The sequence below is a fragment of the Crocodylus siamensis genome, chromosome 2 (assembly GCF_052110815.1).
Source record: "Crocodylus siamensis isolate JL-2025a chromosome 2, ASM5211081v1, whole genome shotgun sequence".
Lineage (NCBI taxonomy): Eukaryota > Metazoa > Chordata > Crocodylia > Crocodylidae > Crocodylus > Crocodylus siamensis.
The window spans coordinates 253219659-253245660 of NC_143396.1; the positions used below are offsets into that span (position 1 = coordinate 253219659).

At 46.8% G+C, this 26002-nt stretch overlaps 1 protein-coding gene across 2 annotated transcripts in view; it reads right to left on the bottom strand.

Annotated features, from left to right (window-relative positions):
* Positions 1-24802, bottom strand: part of NEK9 (NIMA related kinase 9) — a 34348-nt gene extending 9546 nt beyond the window's left edge. Inside the window, exons 1-13 of one of the 2 annotated variants that reach the window (XM_090033715.1) lie at positions 24509-24802; positions 22928-23105; positions 19138-19193; positions 18222-18292; positions 14579-14684; positions 12320-12451; positions 11587-11697; positions 10888-10952; positions 9776-9826; positions 4472-4664; positions 2974-3118; positions 540-740; positions 76-122 (exon numbers count right to left, since the gene is read on the bottom strand). In XM_090033715.1, coding sequence (XP_089889841.1) covers positions 76-122; positions 540-740; positions 2974-3118; positions 4472-4664; positions 9776-9826; positions 10888-10952; positions 11587-11697; positions 12320-12451; positions 14579-14684; positions 18222-18292; positions 19138-19193; positions 22928-23105; positions 24509-24700 — 1548 coding nt within the window. In that variant the 5' untranslated portion in view covers positions 24701-24802. Of the gene's footprint in view, positions 1-75; positions 123-539; positions 741-2973; positions 3119-4471; positions 4665-9775; positions 9827-10887; positions 10953-11586; positions 11698-12319; positions 12452-14578; positions 14685-18221; positions 18293-19137; positions 19194-22927; positions 23106-23279; positions 23571-24508 lie in introns of those variants that run through there. The other variant, XM_090033716.1, reaches the window with a different exon arrangement.
* Positions 24803-26002: the final 1200 nt, after the last annotated feature.

A 26002-nucleotide genomic window follows, 5' to 3' on the forward strand; every position in this document is an offset into this window, starting at 1 on the left:
TGTTCAGAAATTGACTCATGTCGACCTGGATCAGTGCCCAAAAGGTTTTCCAGGAAGAGAGTGCTGAAGTTTTACCTTCTGAGGAGTGTAGTGATCCTCTTCCGAATCCAAACCCAAGCGCCCTATATCAACAGAAACTGTAGTGAGAAATAGTCAAACAAGGTGTTCCCAGGACTGAGGGGAATCCCTACTTCCAGGAGAATCCCCTACAGGTAAGGAGCCCTACTTCTGGGGATACAGAGCTGCCTTCCCCAGGGTACCTCCTCCAAACAAAGGGCATTGGTTCAGTTCTGCCAGGGACAGATCTCAAGGGCTCAGTCCCCACCTCTCAGTCTATAACTTGGGGGGGGGAAAAAAGGGCTCATGAGACATTTAGTTTTTATTGGCTCCAAGGGTACCCCAGGCACTCTCCACCTGTTTCCGGCTTCAAGCATCTGCAGCAGAGCCAGCACCTGGAAAGGTTAGGCTGCGTACACCCATCCAGGCCCTCTCTCTGGGATTTGTTCAAAGCTCCGAGGAAGTAGCGTAGCTGCACATACCATACTCCCCGCAGCCCCACGTGTACACTTCTCGGTTTCTGGTTAGGACTGCCACATGATTATCACCACAAGACACTTGCTCCACAGGGTTGGTGAGAAAGAAGTCCAGCTGCAGAGGTTCCAGCACTTCAGAGCCATAAGCCTTGTCAATGCCTATGCAGCCATAATAGTCTGAGCCAAAAGCATACACCTGGCCCTCATCTGTAGGGGAAAACAACAGGGAAAGTCAGACAGAGGCTTGTATTAGATTTCCTGTTAACCTATCATGGGTGCCTAAAGAAGCCCGCTTTCTGCAGCTTCTTCTTTAATGCAAAGCAGTGATCCCTACAGTCTTTGCCTAAATATACCTTGGCTGCTCATATTAAGAAGAATCATTGCATTGCTAGGACCTGCAGTCCCTGCAATTCTGTCCCTCCTCTGTATTACAAACAGGGGGCAGGGGGAGCTGCAGTCTTTATAATAGTAAGATGTAGCCCTCAGACTCCTAGCAAGCTGACAGCTTGGGTTCAAGTCACCATTCCATACCAGCACATTGGGTAATCAGTACCACTTCTGTGGGACACTTGTTAGCTAACAGCTCCAGAATCTCTTGTCAACAAGGTTATTTTCTCTGGGCAACAAAAGGTTCAAACTCCCTCACAGCAAACATGCCATGATCCACACATTCTCTCAGTCCAGTGAGGTGATGGAATAAACCATATCAGGAAAAGAATACTATCATATTCAACGTGTCAGGAATTTGCTGGCTAACCTCAATCCTAGCTCCTACTTCAGGGGCCTGCTATTATTTCAGGTTGAAGGATGCTTACCAAGTTTTGGCAAGCTCCTGAAGGCTCCATGGGAAGCTCTGCCCCTTAACAGATGCCCCACCTCCTAGTTGCTATCTTGTGACCAGAAGTCCTCCCTCTAACCCCTGCCCTTTGCCATAAGAAGTCCCTCCCCTTGCCCCAGAAAATACTCCTCTCAGCAAGGGATTTTGCAGTCTTGGAACCAGAAAATACCAAATTATATTCTAAAAAATTGAACATCTACAGCATTCATTAATTTGATTTCAAAAAATATTTTTGTCGTGATTTACATGTGTTTGTATAGTGTATACAGAGGTGATTGCACAATACCTTAAAGTGAAGTCTTACTCTTGTGTATTCTGAGGGGGTGGGGAACATGGGGGTGGGTATAGGTTTGTGGGGGGCTGTGGGAGTGTGGGTATGTGGGGGATTGTAGGTGTGTGTGTGGGGGTGGCGAGAGCATGTGGCTGTATGCGGATATGGGGTGTGGGGGTCTGTGTGTATGGCTGTGCAAGGTGAGGTGTGGGTTCATGTATACGGTGGGGCATGAGACTTACCTTAAGAACACACGCACAAACACTCTGTCCTTTCCTCCCACACACACAGAGTCCCTCTCTCCCTCACTGCACACACACACTCTGTCCCTCCCTCCCTTACTGTGCATGCAGATTCACTCACTCACTCTGTTCCTCCTTCCCTCCCTCACTGGACCCATGCACACACACTCTGTCCCTCCCTCATTGCTCTCCTTCCCTCCCTCATTGCACGGACACAAACACACACACACGGACACAAACACATGCCACTCCTCCCACTCCTTGCCCTGTGCTCCTGCAGCTGGAAGCCACATGGTGCAGGAGTGGCGAGCAGGTGGGCAGGGAAACGCTGAAAGCAGTGGCAGCGGGGGGAGAGACAGTGAGGGTGCACAGAGCACAGTGACAGCTGGGCAGGAGGCCCATACTGGTATCCCAGGGCCAGTGCCAGCAGGGCCCAGAGAGGGGTGGCAGGAGAGCAGGGCCTGGGCTGTAAGGGGTCTATGAGCCAGACCACGGGACCCAGCAGGAGCCAGGAGACCTGGCCCCAAGGACTTAGGAGATCCCCACAGCCATCCCTTGCCTTCCCCCCACTCTTACTTGAACTTCCCTCTGGCGCAGGGAGGTGAGAACAGCCCCAGAATCCCAGGCCAGAAGGCTCTGCTAGGCAGAGGCTTCCAGGGGTTGGGGGAGGGGGCGGGGCCAGGCAAGCCTGGCTGCTGGGTCCTGCCACCTCCCCCTTAGTCCTACTGTCCCTGGCTCCTGTCATCTTTGACAGGCAGCCAGGAGTAGATAAATATTGATTTTCTAAATTTTTTAGGGACCCCATGGGCCAAATAGAATGGCCTGGCAGACCAGATCCAGCTCACAGGCTGTATTTTGCCTGCCCTATCTTACTTTATCCTGGACTCCATAGTCCAAGACAAGCCTCATACTGTTTCACTCTTCCCCCAACATCTATTACTTATCAGTACACATGCGCCCCATACCTAGTGATCAGAGCAAGAGACAGGAGGTGGGTAGTATGTGCCCTGTGTCCAGTTTTATTACTGATGGGCTGTGTCCATCAGTAGAGACTTGCTTCTACCACAGAGCCTATCATCCATCACTCACCTGTGATGCAGACTGTAAAATCAGCCCCACAGGACACCTGGCGAATGGCCTTCCCCTGCAGCTTTTCCACATGTTTTGGTTGCCGATAGGAGGCTTTGTCTCCATGCCCCAGCTGGCCATGTAGCTTGGTGCCTCCCTGCATGTTCTGTAAGACAGGGAAGCCTGGTGAGGATACAGGCCCACAGTTCAAGGGTTATAACCAATAACTGGGAACGGTGGAGTAACCAAGGACAAGGTGGGAAAGAAAAGAGAAGAGCAAGAGGATGTTCTTTACCCACCCTAGGAAAAGGGCTGCTCTCAGTGTTGTAGACAGCAAGCACCCTTTAAAAGCTAACATGAGCCCTCAGGTAGCTTTACAGTCATGCACCAAGGAGGAGCAAGCAGGTTTTGAGCCAGCAGCTGATAACCTTAAGGGATCAGAAAGGAAATCTGATTCCTATTCCTACCCAACTGTATGGCTAAGCTCCTAAGTAATCTGCCATACCACAGAATCCAGTCCTTGCAGCAGACCCGTGGTCCGGAATCTGTTTTCTTGATGATTACGTACATTTCTAACTCTTAAGCATCTTAAGCATATGTAGCACATTGCTACATCAGTGACACGTCTGCCAGGGTCTAAAGACAAACTAATAATAGCTCCAAGTAGTGAACAACTCCTTTTATCTGGATGAGGTGCTGACTTTGAAACCTAAACATGACATTTTAAATGTCAATACCACAAACTATTTCCCTTATCATTTTTCACATTTGCTCAATGAATGCGTTTGTCTGACAATCTTAAACTGCTTCTCTCCCCAGAGACCCTCTCCTACCCAGACAGTAACATTTCCTGCTGGCTGCTCCTGTGATTTAGTTATGCATGGTTGATACAGAAATCTATGAACACTTATAGTTTAGGTGCAGGATAAATATATTTAGTTGAATATCAAAGCAAAAAGAATATGGAACAGAATTTGCTGAAAATCCCCGATTCACCAAAATTCTAGCTTATCAGTGAAGGCAGGAGCCTTCACTGCAGACAACTCAGAATCTTATGTCTCCTACACCCTAGCGGGCTCATCCACTCATCTCCTCTCAGAATAGACACTGGACTAAGGGAAGAAGACCTCCACCACTCTTTTATGGATCAAGGGCAGGGAAGAAAAGGGCCCTGGGCATGGGACAGTAATTCATAGTAGTATCTTACCTCCACCCCCCCCAAAGGTCTGCTGCAATTCTGGGCAACATCAGCAGCACTTCAACAGCTAACACCACAATAGAAGCCTCCCCTAGCCTGTAAATAGATTCCTGTTGAGAGGTTACACCCAAAGATGCTGCCTCAGCCCACAAATTTCCCCATTTCATTCATTTCTTGAGTTCACTTCTGCTCTCTCCCCTCCTCCTGAGCTCATTCTCATGTTTCAAACAGACTAATGAATGACCCACAGATGGTGATGCTGACACCATACTGGTTGTTCTGCCCCTAGCCTCCCCCATTCCTTCCCTTTGTCTCACTTACCACCCAAGTGTAGAGCTCCTTTTCCACGGTCACCACGGCAAAGTGAGTGTTGCCTGCACACACCTGGCGTGCACTACAGCCACTTTTGATGGCATCCAGCTTCTGGGGGGTTGACTTCCCGCCCCCCCACACATACACCTCACTAGTGCGCGAAGTCACCACTGCAATGGGAGTCTCATTCATGGTGCTTGATCTGTACAAAATCCCCCAGAACATACGAGTACTTAGTACTGAGGCATGATCATAGTCAACAGTATTCAACTTTTCTTCAGCTCCCCTGTGGCGACTAATTGGAATGGTCTGTCCAGGCCTGAACTGCAGCGCTTTACAAATATTAACATTTTTTTCTTTGAGAAAAAAACCACACAATTCTTGTTCAAAAAAGAAAAGCTTCAAAAACAATCATGCAAACACACACATACCTTGCCATTCCTCATTTCCCTCTTTCTCTTTATTAGAGTTTCAGCCAACCATTTAAGAAGCAAACACACAGCTATGTACCAACTAATCACTCCATAAAAACAACAGCAAAAAGGAAACTAGAGTAAGGAATAAGTTGTGGGTGACAAGTAGGGGTGCACTGATAAAGATTTTTTTGGCTAATACCAATAGCTGATTATTAACCAGCCATATTGGCCAATACCGATTTGATAACTGATATACAGGAATGCAGCTGGACAGCATAGACAGCAGTGCCCTGCAGGTAAGTTTGTGGAGGGGAAGGGACATGGGGGAAGGAAGGAGTATAGGGAAGGGACAGATCAAAGCTCCCACAGTGGGGAGGGAGTGGGGCAGAGGCTGGGGATCAGGACAAAGCCATGGGCAGCTTGTCCCAGGGATCAGTGTCCTGGAGCTTAAAAGTGGTGTGTGGAAGCTTTTAACTGGAGCGGAGCCGAGTAGGGCAAGGGCAGATGTGAGCTGCCTGCTGTGGGTTCAGGGCTCTTCACTCTGCTGCCTTTGCCCTGGGAGCTCAACTTGCTGCTCCCACTGCTGCCAGGCAGGCAGGGGACAGGCAGCTGATGCAGAGTCACTGGGGCAAAGGCAGCAGAGTAGAAAGCCCTGAGTCCACAGCGAGCAGCCAGCCCTCATCCACCCCGCACACAAATCTGAGGGAGGTCACATGCCCCCTCCATGCCTTCACCCAGGGGTTGTGTGCATCAGCAGGGAGCTGCCTCCCTCTCCCCAGCCCTGACTCCAACCCCCTGGACAAGCTGCCCGCAGCTCCATCCTGCTCTCTGCCCCAGCCCCAGGTCCTATTCACTGCCCTGGCTGGGCAGCACCCTCAGCCCCTGCCCCACTCCTTCCCTCACCATGGGGGCCTTGATCTGCACCACTCACCACACACTTTCCCTCCTCCATGCCCCTTCCCCTCCACAGAATTAATTGCAGGGTGCTGTTCTCTATATCTCCCAGCTGCATTCCTGGCCACAAGCACATGGTATCCGGGGACCCAGCCAGAAGGTATATTATATTTATTGGTGACATTATTGGCTACACTGGGCAAAAAACCCCCAATAATGTTAATTTTCCCTTTATCAGTGCTGATCCAATATGGCACCAATATTTCAGTGCACCTCTAATGACAAGTAATGCAGCTCCATGAAGAGCTTGCCCAGCACTTTCTAATTTGTGAGGGGAAAAAAGGAAAATCAAACTATATAACAATTCACCAGCAGAAAAAATGATCTGCTACAGTCACCTGCTATGTGCATTAGAAAAGATTCCAGAACTCATCCTCAATCCCAGGTTTATGAAAGACTGTCACAAAATTCAAACAACTGGTAGTCAAACTGCTCCCTAGTAGCAGTGATTACAATGTCCTGAGGATGCTAGGTAGCTGCTCTGACCGCCACCCCAGCTTCTGATCATTTTGTTTTACAGGCACTCTCAACAGAAAGGAAATTAGTCTCTGAGGATGACAGTTTGTCAGATGATTTTTACTAACCTCCCCCCCAAACAAACCATGGACTATTCACAGTTCTTTTGCAAGGGGGAATTAGTGTTAATCCTTACCTCTTCAACTGTGTTCTCCTCCCCCTACAATCACAATTCTCTTTAAAACAGCTGCGGTAGAATTTCAAGTTATCTGAGCACAAAACACTCTCTCCTACCCTCCACTTACACACACACACAAAGGAGATTCTCAGACAAACACTTTGTTACGGCTACTGAAAATAAAAATACAGTACCCCTCAAACAACTGCTAAGTATTTTATTGCTTATAAAATGTTGCCAACTAGAAAGACCAGAAACTTACAGTTCATTTTCTAGTGGCAATATTAACATTGTCACTACTTCATTTTAGCACTAGTTTTCAAACACTGAAGAAGGACAGACTCTCTAGTCTTCCTTAGCTTACAGACTGGCTGAAACACAAACCACTCATGATATAAAGGTGGCGATTTGACCTGCTTCTGGTCTACTCAACCACCTATATGTTCAAGGACAGCCAGCTTCTAATATCCGGTCCTTTAAAAAGCCTAAATCCAACGTTGCCACTTTGGCCTGAAAAGTCTACTCTCCACTCACTACTCTCCCTTCCAATTGTCTTAGAAACACATTGCAGCCCATGATAATTCCCCTCTCAATGCCAGCCTAAGATCCAAAATGGATTTGTCAAGGGCAAATAATTCTTTATTTCTTTGTATGACAAGGTAATGAGCCTTTTGGATGGGCATGTCTCAACTTCTCACACAACATCCTCATAAGCAAGCTGATGAAGTGTGGGCTAGATAAAACTACTATACAGGGGTTGTTTAACTAATTGGATAATCATACTCAAAGAACAGCCATTAGCGCTATCAAGAGACATCAAGTTGGGTTTCCCAGGACTTTGTCTTGGGTCTAGTACTATTCAATACTTTCATTAAATTACTTTGAGGATGGAAATCTGCAGACATCACCAAATGGGAGGTATAGCAGATGCTTTGGAGAACAGGATTAGGGTTCAAAACAACCTTGATAACCTGGTTCAAATTAAATTGAATGAAGTTCTGTAAGGACAAATGCCAAGGCAACATACTTGGGAAGGGACAGTCAAATACACAAATACAAATTGGGGAATGACCAGCTTGGCTGCAGCACTACCGAAAAGGATCTTGGGTTTATAGTGGATCACCAACTGCGTATAAACAAATCAACCACGTACTGTAATATCATTGCAAAAAAGCAAGCAGCCTATTGGGATGTATTAACAGGAAAGTTATATGCAAGTCAAGGGAAGTGACTTCAACTCTAGCTGGCACCAGCATGGCCTCATCTTGGATACTGGGTCCAATTTTGTGCACCATGCTTCAAAACTAACATGGACAAATTGTAAGGAGCCCAGAGGAGAGCAATTAAATGACCAAAAGTGTAATGAAAATGACATATGGAGAAATGCCAGAATAATGGACCTTATTTAGCCTAGAGAAGAGAAGACTGAGGGCAGATTGCATAACAATCTTCAGGTGCAAAAAAAGATTATTATAAAGAGAATGGTGATTAAATTGCTCTTTATATCCACCGGGGCAGGACAAGAAGCAATGAAATTAAATTCCAACACGGGGAAATGTAGGTTGGAAAGTAGGAAGAACCTTCTCATTTTGAGGGTGGTTAAGCAACGGAACAGATTTCCTAAAGAGGTTGTGGAATCTCCATCACTGAATGTTACATACAGATTAGTCAAGTTATTTGTCTGGCATGATTTTACAGGATGATCCTGCCTTGAGCACAGGGCTGAACTACATGACCTCCTGAGGCTTTACCAGCCCCATTTTTCTGTGAAGCTATCCATTTTTCTATGAACCTCAAAACACAAACAAGAGACAACTCCTCAACCTGTCTACAAGCCCTAAGTACCCAGACACTCAAGCTGATAGGAATTCATTCTAACCCCTGTCCATGAAGAAGGAAGGTCAGAAGGAATATATAGACTAGTGGTTCTCCACTGGGGTAACGCTAAATCCTCTGAAGGGTGTCTCAAGGTGTGAAAAGATTAAAGGCATCGTTAGACGTGTGTGATTCAGCCCAAGTGCTTTTGAAAGCACCTGGCACTGCAATCACATACATTTATATAAATGGCAAAATGCACTGGGAAAAGGCAGTGGTGCGCTGGTCAACAAAAGCGCACCACTGCCATTTCCCCAGCACTGACACACAGCTTGCTGTTTATACAAATGCGTGCAATTGAGTCTGCTGCAACACGCTGGATCTCCAGTGCATCACGCATGAAGATGTCTGTGCATAAATGCCCTAAAAGTATAGTCTAAGTAGATAAGTGCAGACTCAGGCTTGTTCCTGCCTCGTCAATCTTCCACAGCCACTGCCCAGCCCCTCTGCAGGGAGGTAAGCACTGCAATTTATAAATTACTTTTTGAAATTAGGTGCCACTAAATTCACACACAAATTACAGAGGGGTGCCCTGAAGTCAGTGAGACGTGCCTCAAGCCTAGCAAGGGGTGCCTTGAGTCCAGAAAGGTCAAGAACCACTGTGCAGACTGTTGCTGGCCACCTCCTAATGCCACCACTCTACCTTTTCCTTCAAGTCATTCACAAAGTCAAGCCACATAAAGTAACCTGAGGAATAGAGATGTACACTGGCCACCTGTTTTTCTCAGTTATATATTGCTCCAGCGAGACAGATAAGTGTAACATGCCACTCACTGTGTGACTGATTTCAAAGACAGAGATCCATTCACTCTCCTCTTACATGGAGATCCCCTCCCACCTTTACACTTAATAAGCCTGAAAAGAGGGTATTAGATTATAATCTCATACACCGATCAGACCACTGTGGAATTTACCTTTCAGCAGGGAGACTAGAGTTGTGCAAGATACCACATAATCTCCACATATAGGTAGTGGACAGACCAAATATCAGGGCAAAGCTGTAGGAATGCCCTGAATTTCAAGCATTTAAATTTCTCCTAAACTATGATACTTTGTTACAATGGTCATTCACAGACTGAATCATGTTAAGTATGGAATAAGCCGACTACAGATCATAATCCTGTTACCTGGATTAGCTTTTGTGACTCCTTTGTCACTATGGGTTTATTACCTGTTTGCCTCCCCTAGCACTGCCCCCACCCCCTCTCTCCTTTTTGTATTCAAAGCATTTGCTCTTTGATGCACTGCTCTATGCATGTCCTTTCACAGCATCTGATCAAGTGAACTCAGGTTCACAAAAGCTTACGCATCTCTGATTTAGTTAGCCCAGAGACTCTGGAAGGTACATCACTACCCTACTCTCAGCAACGTTTTTTTTAATCTGAGAAATGTTTACCTATAAGCGTCCATTTAAACAGGCAGCCACAGAATTACCTGTGTCGTTTGTTTGGCCCATTAAGCAGTGTAACCTTCTCTTCCATCTCCCTGACACAGAGGGGAAAAAAAGAAAGGTTATAGAAAACAATGAGGTATTATATCCCAAAGCAATTTACAGACTCCACAAACTGAGAAACCATATACAACGATGGCTTCCCCTTCCAATAAATGCTGCTCTCACTGGGGTGGAATAAGATGACTATTTAATAGAGCACAGCAATAAGCAGTAACAAATCAGGATAGAAGTAATATGTTACAGAGCTAATAAAGCTGCAGGGGGAACATATACAACAGAACTGCAGCGCTGAAACAAACACCTTACTTGTGTGAAGAGTGGCCTGGCACTTTTAATTGGGAAAGCAGTGTCAAGACTTCAGTTTTATGCATCTTTCTAAAGATGGTATATTCAGAAAAACACCACCCTGTGGTACTATTCTGAAGACTGGCTACCAGTAAAAACAAACAAACAAGACGACCAAAAAAAACCCCACATGAGTCCAAGTAAATAGGTCTACTACCATAAGGATGGCCAAAGCATGACTCAGACTGTCCAATTTCACAGCCCACAGCCACCCTATCATATGACTAAGAGAGCCCAATCTCTGTAGATTAGTTGGACTGTCAGTGTTCTGGGAAAGGAGCTATCATATTGTTCTCTTTGTACAGTGACCAGCCTAATAGCAGTCTTAGTCCCGGACTGGGACTACAAGGTGTTATGATTGAATAACAATAACAAATGGCAGAAAAAAATTCTTAACCAGGCCATATAAGTCACTATAGAGGAGCACATGTTAAAACCTCCAGGCTCTTGAACACAGAGGGATAGCCTACAGAGGACCAGTGTTGTAAATAACTACTAATAGTGGTATATTTTCATTACAGGTCTTCAAAGAAGGGCAAAGAGAGAAAACCCAGGACTGAGCTTGATACACGAGATGCAGGAGATGATAAAAGGTCCTTTATAATGACTCTACAAGTGCCCAAGAGATGTCACTCACTCCAAAGAGTTAACTTGGGAAGAACCAAAGTAACTCCTCTGCACAAGGCACCCCCATTTTCCTCCTAACACACATGACTCAATCAGGTCTGAGGTGAGAACATCTGGTTACCTCCTGCGTTTGCTGAGAAGGGGGTGTTCAAGCAGGTCATCTGCAGTGGGTCTCTTCTCAGGATCCTGAAAGAGGTGAGCAACAGGTCACTCCCTAGGGAAAGGGTCATCATCGACAGTGAAATTTTTGAAAAGGATAACTCATTCTAGCCCCCCCTGCCTCCCCCCCAGCCTCTTTCCCTTCTGGTACTTCCTTTCGGAATGGAAAGGCGTCACACCACAGTGAACCAAGAGGCTAGCCAAGTGTCTGGAAAATGAGGGTACTACTTGATTTGCAGACTTGCACGTTCCAAGGATATGAAATGTAACCACCTCCAAGAAACACTGCAAGGGCAATAAAAGGTGCAGTCCAGAGAGCTGGGGCCCAAATAGGCTATTCTGGAAGAATGTTCTATCTCTACAGTGCTGAGGTATGGAAACTTCAACTAACTAGCACCTAAAAACAGCTTCAAACAGACCCTTCAAACAGACCCACAATCTCATCAGGCTGGGAAAGTATCCAAATGAGGCAGCTTCAGAGAGCAGAAGGAAGGTCAGATCACTCTCACCAACATACTGAGTTGCACAGGCAGCTGCATGTAAGAACCCCTCCTATATCACCAGCCCTCACCCAAAAACACACAGTTCACCAGCTGCCCTTAAAACTGCATGGCTGGGGCAGCTGGGTATAGGATCTGAAAAGAAAATACATCGCACCAACCTGATCGAGGCAGGAGTTCACCATCTGGATCAGCTCCCAGGAGTAGACAGTGGAATCAACCTCCATGGCCCGATTCCCCTGTACAATCTTCACACACAAGTTCAGAGGGTTCTAGGTAGAAACAGTGTGCTACTGTAAAAGAGCTGAACATGGTCAACAGGAGGAGGAGATGCAGGATGCCTTAGAGGTTTACTGCAAAAACATGCCCTCCTCCTCTTTCTAGTTCCTGTGTGACTACGCTAACCAACAGAAATGCTACCTCTGCCATGATCAGGCCTTGGTGGCAACATCATTTTTTATTCTAAATGACCCATTGAGGGAGGGGAGGGCAGACTCATCTCAGTACTTCAAGTTGTCTCAATGAGAAGGAATACCCTAGCTGCTCCTCACCCCCAAACTCCAGGGCACTATGCAGCTCTCACTCACTGGAGTTTAGCCTCCACTGACAAGGCAGACAAAGTGACAGCACATAATTTTACCCACTCAAACAGGCCTACAGTGACTCTCAGATATATCAAACAAACACACTCCTCTCACAACTGCGTTAGGACCAGGACAACAGGATTAAAACACTGGAATTGAGAGCAATGCTTTCCCTATCCAATTTCATCATACTCAAACAACCACTGCCCACAAAAAAAGGGCAAGAGATAACAAAAGCCACAGGATCAGTGCAGACATTGGAACAATTACCTCTAAAACAGTGGGTTTGTCCCTTGGTATGCAGACTTACTGTGGCATCAAAGGTTCTCTTCAGGGTGAGAAGCTCAAAAATAACACAGCCCACGGCCCAAATATCAGATTTGAAGTTGTATTTCACTCCCTGACAGAGCTCTGGGGACATGTAGTATGGGGTTCCCACCAGCTAGAAAACAAAGAACAGAAAGATGTCAGACACATTCTAGCCAGGTTTCTGGACTTTACTACCCATGACAGTTATTATAGGCCCACCAAACATTTCCATTGCAAATCCTGTCTGACGTGTTTATAAGAAAGCTGAAAACACCTAGTTGCTAGAACTCTGATGTAGGATATAGTGGAAATCACTAGTACAGGAACAGGAATTGCAGCCCTTGCCTCTCTTTTTGCTGCCTGACTTGGGAAGGCAAACTAGGGTTCAGAACAGGTCATAAAATGAGGCTCAGCCGCCCAATTAACCTTATCCCCTCCCGACTGTCCTGGGAAGGGTGAGAGAAAATGGATCCATAAAGTATCTAAAAGCAGATGACATCTACAGCTCTGAGCAGGCCTTTAAGATTACAGGATACTGACAAGACAAGGAGTGTTCTACTTCAGAACGAAAGGGTCAAGTATAGTCAAAGGGAGGGATATTTCAGTCTCTTCTACTTTCCCATTCCTTCTACTCTTCCATCCATTTTCACTCATGCCATATGGTAAGCGCACAACTCTGTGAGCTCTAATCATAGTCAGGTTTAAACTTCAACCAGATGGGAGACTGGTATGAATGAAAGCACGGCCAGCCTGCTCAAAGCAGCTAAAGAGATTAAAGGAATTTTGCTCAGACTTTCCACTCCTCATTCCATTTGGGTAACAAACCAGCATGGAAATTCCTTGCACAAAAGGTAAATTTCTTGGAAAGTTATGAGCCTAGGAAAAACATGTCATAATTGAAATGACTTTGCTACAGCAGATGCCACCAGAGACTTTGTACAGTAATGTTATGCTCGTGTTTATTATGGGGCCACACAATTATGTTGATGTTCTGGAAAGAAGTTGACAAATGCTTAATTATACATCCCAAGGTGATGCCAAAAGCTATCATTAAACCTATCAGGGCAGGTACAGGGGAAGTGAGAGTTGGCTAGTATCCCAACATACACAACCATTAATACAGTGGGACCTAAAAGACCATCTCCCCTTCCAAGTATGCTATTCACCACAGGAACAGTGGAGCTGGAAGGCCAAGATCCCAGATGACTGTAGCAGAGCATTCTCTACATTAGAACTCAGGTTGTGGAATACTCTGCTGGAGAGGACTGGAATGAGACCAATCCGAAAGCTGACAAATCGGAAGCTTAAAATTCACTTTTTCTGTAAACCTCTTCCCCAGAAAGGATATTCAGAAAACTAAATCAAAAAGAAAAATTAACATAAATATTGAGACACCCCATTATCTCAAAGACGGGAGTAAAAGCTACTATTTCTCCTGGACACTTCTGCACTCTGTGTTTAGTTCAGAACTCTTATGCTGAAGTGGCAAGTGTCCTAGGGTACATTGACATGATACAATGCAGTGCTGAGCAAACAGATTTAAGCTACCTTGGGTAGAAGAATTAGAGCCATGTTAGTGCAGTGATCTAAGTAGCCCTGCCTTTACTGAGAAAGAGAGGTGGGCAAGCAACTCATCTTTAGTGGGCCTCTCCTCTAGAACCTGAAAAAGCAAGCAAAAACAGTCTTGGATAAATAGTTGCCTGCAGATATAGGGGGCTGCACTTGATGGCTGAGAAGGCCTTTTGAAGCAATGAGACCAAGGAAAGCACCACATTAATGCAAATACACTACTTCCAGTTCCAGCGCATTCAGGGCTAGCTTAAGTATCTCTGCATGGCACTGCACTATCTTGCATAGATAAGCCCTCAGAAATGCCATTTATCAGATGCTGGGATGAGAAGCAGAGAACTCCTTTATTACAGCCACATTTTATATTTCAAGAAACATGCTCCAAATATTGCTTCGAGCATGTAGTCTATTACTACTCTTCAATCACCAGCCCAGAAATGACTCCAAAAAATAAATTTCAGCAATGAACATACTGACGTTTCCCTGGGGTAGGGGAAAGTGGCAAAATACTTGGTTACTCTCAAAAACTACTGAGATTAACAAGGATGTGGAAAGGGAAGGAAAGATCACACAAGGTAAATGGCAGGAAAATTGCAATGTCCTAGCTCTGCCCCCCAGGAAACATCCATTAGACACTGAAGAGGTGGAGACAACGCCACTAATTCAAAAGACAAAAGAAATAGATACTCACAGTCTCAGCCATGGAATACTCAGAGTTCAACTTCTTTGCTAACCCATAATCTCCCAGTTTAATCAGGTTTGCCTTGGTTAAGAATATATTTAATGTTTTGATATCCCTAGAAGAAGAAAGAAAAGAATCATTAGAAAAACACACCTGGATTTCAGTCATCAGAATTTGGAGTGAACACACACTGCCATCCCTTCTATCTTGGTCCTGAAACAGCCGTCTTTATTGTACCAGAACTGATTTTCTCCTCTTCATACATGAAGTTCTCCCAGTCTTGCAGAGACTGAGAAAATCTCATCCTAAACTGCCTAGCAGCTATGTTATCATACACACAGACACAGAAAAATAACATGTTCATCCTTCAGATCCCAATGTACAAGCCACAGAACAAGTGCAGTTCTTTCCCCTCTGAACCCACTCTCCAGAGAAGGCCATTAAAAAGCTTTACTTTTTGCCATTTCTATCAGCAGCCTAGGGCACGGCATCTCTGACCTCACCAAAAAAAGGTTATTAATAAATTCTACTACAAATACACTGAAAGATCAAACTCTAGGGCCTAGCTGTTAAACAGACCATCCCCACTCTTACCCCACTCAGGCTTTTGGGAACAGATAAGCTACACATTCATTCCAGAAGGTCAAAAGATTTCCTCAGCTATGAAGAAAGTTAAATTCCAGAACTCACTGACAGCACACAACCCCTGACAAACTATTCTACCTTTAGAGCACTGGATACCAATATTAGTACCTGGAACTGTAAAGAGGAAGTCACTGCAATCCATGAAATGTGGGTGTTACATGCCCCCTAGGGCCAGCATTTCTAAACAAATGCCCCCCAACGTACTAGCAAACATTTCCAAGAACAGCTCCTGGCAACCCCAAGCAGAGGAGAACACTGCACTTATCCAGTGGGCTATGTCTCTCTGGATAACCACAGAGGAGCACAGCTGCCCTGACATCCTCAAGACTGCCACTAAACAGCACAGCCCCATCCCCTGCATCCACACCAGCTCCACAAGGCCAAGGCTGAAAATGAAGCAATGAGGTCACTTCATGGGAGCTCCCCTCCATTGTGCTCAAGCATGCTGGAAAAATATCTTGAGGGGAGCAGCAGAGGCCCCCTCACAGCAGCACCACCTTGTTTCTGCATACTGTGCCCACAGAGCAGGACCAGTGGATCAGGGCATTGCTGTGTGGTTGCAGGGTCAAGACTGCAGGGGCAGCCATGCAGATGTATCTTCTGGTAACGTGTATAGTGGGAGGAAAGAGCTGCAAACATTCAAAAACAAATTCAGTGCAGCATCCAAGGAACAATGGGGGCATCGGCATTCCTCAAGACTAGAGATGCACTGATACATTAGTCTGATATCAGATCAGCACTAATATAAATAAAATTTCTGTACTGGAAATTGGCCCAATGTGGCCAATAATTTGTCCAATAAATGCCCATGCATGCACATAGGCAGTAAGGACCAGAGCTGGCAGTGTGGAGTACTGCATGCAGCTGGTAAGTCTGGTGTGGTAGAAGGGCAGGTCAACGCCCCCTGCGGTAAGGGAGGGTGTGGGGCTGGGGCTACCCAGCCGAAGCCAGGGCGGGCATGGGATGGAGGCCCAGCTCTCACTGGCTGCGTGTGGCTCGTCCAGTGCTCATCTGGCAGCTCCTGCCGCTTGTCCAGGAGGGCATGGGGTAGGGGGCAGCATGTGCCCCTGGATCTGCCTGGCAAGAAAAAGCCCAGCTTCAGTCTGCCCCACACAGATCCGGGGCCACACGCCCATCCCACCCCCATGAGTGGATGAAGCAGCAGCAGGAGCCACCAAACGAGCTGCACACAGTGGTGGGAGCCACCCCATCCCCTTTTCCCATGCCCCTCCAATGAGCCACACCCATCTCACCCAACCCTGGCCCACCCTGCCCAGCACAGATCCGGGGGACACCCCTCCCAACCCCTGGACAAGCTGTTTGCAGCTCTGTCCCACACCCCTCCCCACCCCGGCTGGTCAGCAACTGCCCCTGCCCCAGCCCCAGCCCCATTCCCTCACTCACCGCAAGGGCCTTGACCTGCCCCACCCCCGAGACTTACCAGCTGGACGCAGCTCTTCAAGCTGAAGAGCTGCGTCTCAAAAATTGGATCAGTACTGGCCAACATGCCTCCTTAAGATTCGGCTATCAGCACCAGCCCCAAAAATCTATCAGTGCACCCCTACTCAAAACTGTGACCCTCATTGTCATGTTGGACAGCAGAGAGGCACTGTGAGTCCATGGAGTAGGGCTATCGCTACCAAGCAGCAGAGAGCATCACATCTGCCATTAGTAAAAAACAAACAAACCCCAAAACAAGAAAACCCCCAAACCCAAAATAGACAGCTGGCAAAAAACTCCCAAATGATTCTCCTAATGAAGGTTACTCAGGTGGATGTATCCAATATGTATAAAATGGAACAAACGTGATATGGTAGGACCCAAATACTTCACAAGGCTAGGTCCCCAATTCAGCTCTGATGAGGGTTTGTGAAGTAACATGGTATACAGAGTCACAGCAAACAGCCACGCAGAACTCCTGAGGGGCTCCAGCTATTTTCAGAGGCTTTTAATTTCAAAGGGCACTGCTCCTTCAATCAGCTGTGCAAGACTGTGGATGAGCTACGGGCGAGTGGAGGAGAGGCACCCTCAAGTAAAGGTTGCAGCAAACAGCTATGAATTAAATGGGTTGCAAACCTCCCAGATACAAATGACTGGGTGCAAAATGCAACACACCAACTTTGCTGAACATCCACATCACACTTCATGCTGGGAATAGTAATTTTTGCAGCCCATACCACTACCTTAAATAGGAGATGCATTACAAAAGTTGAGAGCCTCGTCATTTTGCCCATGCCTTGGCCACTCCTGACATACAGAGTAGGCAGCAACTTGACTCATTCCTCAAAAATGGGCAAAAAGACTCCTAGTTCCTCCCTTCTTCAGACAGAATGTGACGACTGTCAGTATCAAGAGGCCAGTGATGCACTTAAATAATGGGCCAAGAAACAGAGCTGAACCAAACCCAGGATAATTGTGTCATACATTCTGGACATGTGACAAGTGTGGATGCCACCGTGATGTGCCAATCAGACTATGCTTCTATTAGCTCACAGAAATAACATCACAGATTTAACATCACATAAGATCACGCATCACTCTCCAGATGGAGACAGGCTCTGCCTCACCAACAACTGTCTCAATCCTGCTTCACTTAGGAAATATCTGGTTTGCGGCTCAAACAGGCAGTGGCCAGTTTACTCCTTTCTTATATGGACTTTTTACTAATTAATTCAGATTTCAGACTTCCCCAGAGAGCAGATGCAGCACAGGCTAGCCAGAAAGACTGCTTTCTACTTCATTATATAGAGTTGATGCTACTGCTTTTAACCTAAAGAAAATTCATGGGTGAAGGGGGGTCTTTAATCCTGGGAGATCCAGCTAGGCTCAACGCAAGGAAATTTCCCAAAGGGACAAACAGGCACATGCCAATTTCTCTTCTTCCCATGCCTCACCTCAGCTAGGCGCAGGCTGCTCCAAAAGTAAGAACACAGAGTTCTCAAGGGGATTCTGTCCTCTGACACAAGTTCCACAGGCTCACACTAAACTCTTTACATGCAATACCTACCTATGAAGGATTCCAGCTCTATGGATGCAGCTCACTGCTGATGCAATCTGAAACAGGTACCACAGCACCATCTGCAGAGGGAGGAACAAAAATTGTATGCGAGACCGCAGAACAAACACCACTGTCCTTGAAAGCTAAAGCATGAGGACCTAAAGACAGCAGGAAAACCACTGGCCGGATGTTCTTTGAGAGAGACATCTTTATCAGCCCCTAAGAGAGGGTGGGGATCTGTTACAACAGGGAACCTACACAAAATCATTTGATCAAATAAATGTCAAGACACTGATCGGTACCACAGTAATCAGTAACTTGGCAGCTAATAGGGAAATCCAGGATGGGGGTGTCTTATGAATTTTTAACTTGGACCATGTAAGCCTTTCCATGTTCCATAAAGGCCTTAGGTTCTGTATGTGAATAGGTAAGTGTGAGGATCTTAGAATACCATGGGAGGTGGATGGAATGAGTGTGGATAACTGATGGGAAGTGAAATAGAGTAACAAAGAATAGGCATTTTCCTGGACTATGGCAAGACAAGCTCCTAATGCCAACAAAAAATTAGTCATACTTGGAGAAGACCCTGTAAAAGGCCAAGAAATAAGAAGAGCAATAACCAGAATAGAAAGCAGAAGGGGTGATTTAAGTGAGGTTCTCAAAGCCTCTCCTTTCATTATTCCTCCCTAGTTCATTATTTAGAGATATCCACAGCCTGAACGAAAGTCTTTCTGATGCTACATAACTGCTTTAGACATCTAAGAGGCAGAACTACAGCACAAAAAATACCCATAGAGACTCTTGACTATGGTAGAGGAATACTGATGCTATGGAAACTAGTTAAGGTATCAATACTTAAGATAATGGGGCATGTTTGACAGCACTAAGCCCCGCCCCACCACTCTCCTCAAACAGTCTAAATTACCTCTTCTTCAAACAGCTGGTCTTTCTGCCTCAGGATCTTATCATAGAGGTTCCCTCCTGTAATTAAAAGTGAAAGAGAAAAGCACAACCTGGTTAATGGGGGTAATTACCCTGCTAGTGTAGTTGGGAAACCCACTGGATGCCTGAAGCCTCTATAAAGGAAACTGCTTTCCCTCTGTGCCCTTCACTCAGACTCTGCAGGAGCTTGCAAAACAAAGTTCTCCTCCAAAATACACCCTTCTTCCCTCTAAAAATAGACTGGATATGTCAAAAGCCAGATAGGGAATGTTTTTTTGAGCACTAGCTTCAAACTGTTCTAAGAGGTGCCTCTGAATGAAATGACAGCACTCCCTTAACCCTTTACCTCCCAGCATTTTCTGGAACAGGCAGACCTTTCTACCTTGCACAAGAAAACAGACAAGATTCCCCTGCACAAGAACCTCAAAACAAAAATTACAGCCACTTCAGAGAGCAGCAGTAATTGCAGCCCCATCCTCCCAAATCAGGCTTGTCCCACTTGCATCCAGCCTTCTACTTCTATGATCATCAAGTGTCCTGATGAAGGACAAATTGACGTGACACTGGCAATCCAACTAGAACAGCTTTCTTCATCAATAGTCACCATCAGCCACCTCTGCACGCTGCTTAGCAATCCCAGTGAAGAAAGCTGAAGCACAAGAAGAGATACAAGAAATCATGAACAAAGTAGCCTGCAGCACCCAGTGAGCAAGAGCAGTCTCCCAAGCAGACCAGCACCTTCCCAGCAAGTGGCAAATCTCTAATCTCATCCTTCTACCATCTCAGTCCTCCACGACCATGTCCTCATGTCCCAAGGTTATTAGGGTCAATAGAATAGAAGGGACCCAGTAGGCTGCCTTTCCATCCCCAGAGGTAGAGAGCAGGATATTTCCCACAGATTCAGTTTGTCTTGATAGCGGTTTACTGATATATCAGGAGTGCATCAGGAGCTCGGTGAACAACTGTTCACTAGGGCACCCCTGGGGAAGACCAGAACCAATGGGTACAAACTCCTGGAAGGCTGCTTCAGGCTTAATACCACAAAAAACTCCTTCATAGTCAGGGTGTCCAGACTATGGAATAAACTCCCTCCAGAGGTGCAATCACCTATCTCGGAGGTTTTCAAGAGGAGACCCTCACTGGGGTCATCCAATCCAAGTTGCCTTCCTGCTAGAGCAGGGGGGATGGACCCAGTGATCTACAAGGTCCCTTCCAGCCCCTAATGATCTATGAATTTATGAAAACCTATATGGATATGTCCACAGAGGTTCTTCACTTCCCTTGAGAAGACGTCCTGGTATTAAGAGTCCCATTTTTCCCCAGTTATACCCTGCAATGCTCTGGACAGCTTCTCTCCCAGCCATGTTCACATTTTTAGATTATTTTAAACAATTTTTCCTACTCCTGAGTAAGTCAAGACAAGCTATTAATCTCTAGCTCTTCTTTTCCAAAAATAAGCCTTCCAGCCTTTACCCGTAATCATCTCCAGTGCAATCTCAACAAACATTCATAAGGAAACAAATCACTTCCTTATTTATATGATGCCTCTGTGCACATGCAGGTCAAAAAGCATGCTAGCTTTTTTTGCATCACATCAAGTTTACGGTTGGCTTGTTCACCACTATCAGACCAAACTCTCTCTTCCGTGCTCTTTCTTCAGTGATTATTTCTGCCTATAAAGTATGGGTCAAAGTATTTTCCACATATTATTATTAACTGGCACTCTTCCAGGAAGAATCTGGCTTTTCTGCTATTGATATGCGGCCATACAATGTCTTTATACTGCAGCTTTCCCATCCATAAAAGGGAGAAAATAATCATTTAAAAGGTGTTATAAAGAAAACAGGTATCCTTCATGTGCTTTTTTGTCCGTGTTTTATTTCCACAAATTATTTATCATTTCTAAGAGATATTAGATTAAATTTTCAGACAAGACTGTGTTAGAGTGAAATGTGACTGAAATAATACAAGTATCAAAACACATCTATATCCTAAGCCACATTCTCAGCCCACAACCATGGTCTCTCCTCAACCCCACTGTGTACGCTAACCTGCTGGGCCTGAAGATCCCGGGCTATTGTAGTTGAAATACTTTTCTCTTCCTATGCCAGATAGTTCAAATAAAGTTGGAGAGTCCCCAAAAAAACAACCATTGAGAGTGTGTGAACGAATGTATGCAACTGAATTGACAGATACAGTCCTTCTCCATCCCCTCCAATCAATTTACGCTGGCCCCAAATAGAGACTCTAATGGTTTCCTTCTCTTATGCTGGACTCCAGCCTACCTCAAAACAAAGTGCAGCAGACCCAAGGGGCTGGAAAGGCCTGGCCATCCTTGCCTGCCCTCTACCAAAGATTCTTGTGCAGGTGCCTCCCTCTGCCAGTAACACCTTAGATGGAGTCCTCACCCTCTCCACAATGGCAGTATGAGGGAATTCTACCAGAGAATGCAGTAAATTCTGATTAATTTGCCCACAGATTAATTCACTGCTGTGGTTTAATTTGCTGCTGTTCCGCTCTCTGCCAGCTTCCCTCCCCATCAGTTATCAATTCCTGGTTATTGGTCACTGCTGGATAATTTGCCATTATTTGCAACCCTTTGGAGTGGCATATTAATCAGTGTTTACTATAATGATCTACTGGTGGAACAGGACTGAAGCTCTTTGCTGGACGGGTCGCACTCTCTCTATATAAACACACACACACACACACACAACACACACACACAGGTTGTAGTGCTCCTTGCTCTAAGACATGGAGATAGTAGCTCTACATACCTTCCTCCTCCCATTAGCTGGAGCTGGGCTACACATAACAGTGGGATTTTCCCACTTCCCTGTCCCCAGCTGGAATCAGTCTCTCTGCAGACTTGGGAGACTATCATTGCATAGAACTATACCTGATTCAAGTTTGGAAGATTCTCATTACAACCATAATGGCTGGAAGCATTTCTCTCCGAAATGGCAGAGACTACAGAAGCTGATGGCACTGACCAGTAGAAGTTCCTACTTGGCCTGGACAAGTAGATTTTCATGCTGTGGTTCTAACTATCAAATGAAAGGAGTCTTGAAAAAGACATGATTTTTTTTCTGACTACAATCCTAAAATAAAGCCACAACCTGAACAACCCATCTTTCCCTGCTGCATCCTAGTTTATATGTATATGCAAAAGTGTGAAAGAGCTGTGTATTAGAAATACCCTGCTTATATTATTGTTTCATCTGGTCATGATGTTCCAGAAACTGGACAGCATCTGGAACACTGTGCACTGGGCACTTCTCTCTTTGGCATCTCCCAAACAGCCCAACATGAAGAGCTTTCAACCTGCTCTTTGCTAGCTGCGCTGCAGGGTTTGGCTCTATCCCTCTCCCCTCTAGAACAGCGTTTCCCAAACTTTTTCGCCTCACAGCACACTTATCTTAATAAAAAAGCACTGCGGCACACTAAAAAAAGCACATGGAGCAGGGTGGGGCAGAGGGTGGCACACAGCCAGCCGGACGCATTTTGGGCTAGAGCCATGCCCCCTGCCTGGCTGGAGCCACACTCCCCATCTGTCTGTGTCCGCAGCAGCAGCAGGTGGGGGTCATGGCTCCAGCCCAAAAGGCTGCAGCACATCTGGACATGCCTGACAGTACATGTCCTGCAGCACACTGGTTGGGAAATGCTGCTCTAGAAGATATACAAGAAATACACCTGACCTCCAGCAGCTTCTTGAGGAGGGCAACAGAAGTGCATGGCAGCCTCCCATTTGTAAGAGGGAATGAGAACCTCACCATTACAGTACTCCAGCTCGATCAGCAATGTGGTGTTATCCATGAAGTGGTTGTAGTAGGCAATGATGTTGTCATGATGCAACAGAGCAAGGATAACAATTTCATTCAAAGCATCACGACGTTCCTTTTCTGACAGCCGGGTCAGATCCACCTCCTTCCAAACTACAAGCGAGTCATCCTGAAACACAAAAAATGACTTTTTAATTAAAATACGTTGCTGGGAAGAGGAGAGAACAGCATGTGCCCTTATGGCAGGAAATTAAGTGTCCAAGAAAATACAGACTTTCTACTTTTTTTTTTTAATATATACATTACACACACACACACACACAGATTTCAAACAAAGATTCACCCCAAAATTAATTTTCAGCTTCTCTGCTCCTGAATAGTGACATGTAGCTGTTTTTTCAGCTGTCTGTTAACCACTCTTCTTCGAAAAAGAAAGTAGAGCCTTTGCAGAGGAAAGGTTTCTTGGGGTTGTTTCTGCCTTGAACAAATCCAAACACATTCTGCATTCAATAATACAAATTATTTGGTTCCACCCCCATGTAGAAAGAATGGCTGTCAGAACCTCTCAGCTTCCTCCCAGGAAAGACACATGGAATTACAGAGAATTTACCCTTGGAGAAGCTAAGGAATTAAATTGCCGAGCCACTAGATCAGTCTATCAACATTTGTGGTGAAGTCACTGCAAGCTCCCAACTATTCATGCCATAATACTCCAGCAAGGATTTCCTGAGGTAATATGTTTTACTGGACCAATGATGTAGTTGGGCTAGAGGTCAGATTAGCTTTCGAATGCAAGACATTCTTCCCTGTTTAATTCTAGCCCAACTACATTGTTGGGCCAATAAAAGAGATCACTAAGAAACCCTGGCCTCTCTCATAATTTCTAAACTATCATGGCTCCAACATCACTCTTACACTGCCCTAACACCTAGACATCTCCCTCAGCATGAAAGATGTGATAACACCACCTAGAGATTTTCATTCAATAACTGCCTTATGTTCTCTGCCAGCAGCAAAAATATACGTGTCAAAAAAAAAATCAGTGGAAGGATAGATGGAAGTGACAAAGGGTGGGGTGGGGGGAGTCAACACCAGCTATCCTAGTGGAGATTCACCCAGCTGGCTGGGCAGGTTAGGGGCAGCTCTGCAAGGTGCTCATGTGCCCTTCCTGGCCAGCAACAGCCACGAGCAAGATGCAGGGTCCTGTCCAGCAGGGATTTCTCACCATCTCCCTCATGGTGGTACTCAGAAATGGAGCCCAAGCCCTTACCATCCCCAGCCACCAGCCTCAGCCCGGGTGAAGTCAAGGCCTCTGGCACGGGGGCCCGGACCACTCACGGAAGCTGGAGAAGCCACAAATGAGCCAGTTCGTGGGCAGGGGCTGTCCCCTCCCACACACACAGCCAGGCCTGGAGCCGGTGGGCGCGGGCAGGGCGCCCCGGGGAGCCTCCCGGGCGGGCACTGAGGGCCCAGGACTCTGCCTCAGCCCGCTCCGGCCCCAGCGCAGAGAAGGCTGCGGGAGCCGGCCCAGAGCCGTGCCGGACCCGGCGGTGCGGTGCGAGCGGCGCCCACCTCGGTGCGGCGGTAGAGCGTGGCCTCGCCGAAGGCGCCCCGGCCCAGCACGCGGATGGGCACGTAGTGCAGCTCCTCCTGCTCCGCGCCGCCGCCCCGCGCCCCGCCGCGCCCCGCCGGCCCCTCCCCACTGCCGCCGCCAAAGTCAGAGCTGACGGAGTCGCAATGCCGCTCATACTCGCCCAGCGACATCGCGCCCGGCCCGGCCCGTGGAGGGAGGGGGAGGGGGAGGGGGTCGGGCCCCTGAGCCCGAGGCTGAGGCCACCGCGCCCCGCCCTCAGCACGGCCCCGCGCCGCGACCCGGAACCGCTTCCCCCGCCCCGCCCCGGGGCCCGCGGGCTGGCGCCGCCGGCCGGGGGAGGGGCCGCGTCGTTGGCCTCACTCAGGCTGAGCACGGGCTGGGGGACGCGCTTTCTTCACACGGGGCTGCAGCTGCGGCGCCCACCCAGGCCTGCCCGAGAGGCAGCGGCAGCGGCAGCCTCGGCTCCTGCGGGACACGGGCAGGCGGCCCCGGAGCAGGCCGGAGGCTGCACGCGGCCGGACCCGGGCTGGCTCAGGGCCTGCCCGCGGTCAGGAAGCGGAGAGCGGGCGTCGGAGGAAGGCGGGAGCGCCGCGGGCTCCTCTCTCGCCACGAGCCTGTCCCGCTGGCTAAGGAAGCCGAGGGAGGGTGAAAGGAGGCGCTACTTTAGCTGGAGTTTAGGATATCACTGCCGGGGCTCTCCTTCTCTCAGCCCCGCGGACGAGGTGACTATCGCATGTTCTGTCATCTCCATTTTTTTCCAATAGCTTTTTAAAAGGCCTAGATGTGCTAAACTGTTACTCCCAAGTCAGGCAGAAGGTAGAACAGGGAGCACTTTAGACAGTAACTGATTCAGAGAGGCAGGAGCTTCCCGAGGCAACAACTCGCTTCCTCAAATGCAGTGAATGAACGGTCAGAAAGAAAGGGGGGGGGGTCGCTGCTAAGAGAGGGAGGAAGTGAGATGTTGAGATCAATTAAGAGGAACAAAGTAGTTAATACCACTCATACAGCCTGCAGGGCAGCCTCCAACTGCCAAAGCCCCACTAGCTGCCCAGGGACACTGGACACCTAATGCAGGTAATGAGATAAGAAGCTGCAGTCCCTGTTCAAGTTCTGCAGTGTCGCATTCAAATCCAACCCATCTGAAGCTGAAATTGCAGAACAAATCCTTTACAGACTTGATTACGTTAACCATGGTCTCAGCAAGCTTGCCTACAGAACCCAAACATGTCCGAATCAGTTAGGCTGAACTGCAAATCTGTCCCACCTTCTGCCTAAAAATACCTAGGAATTCTTGTACCAGATTTCTATCACAAGAATGTTAAACTTGCTTAAGGAACACTTCTAACAGCACTACTTTCACAAGACTTCTTTTATTGGTTTACTATTATTTATCCCAAAATTATTTAAATACAAACATCTGGATTAAATAAACCGAACAGTTACTCAAATCTAGCATGTAATCTGTAGTTTCT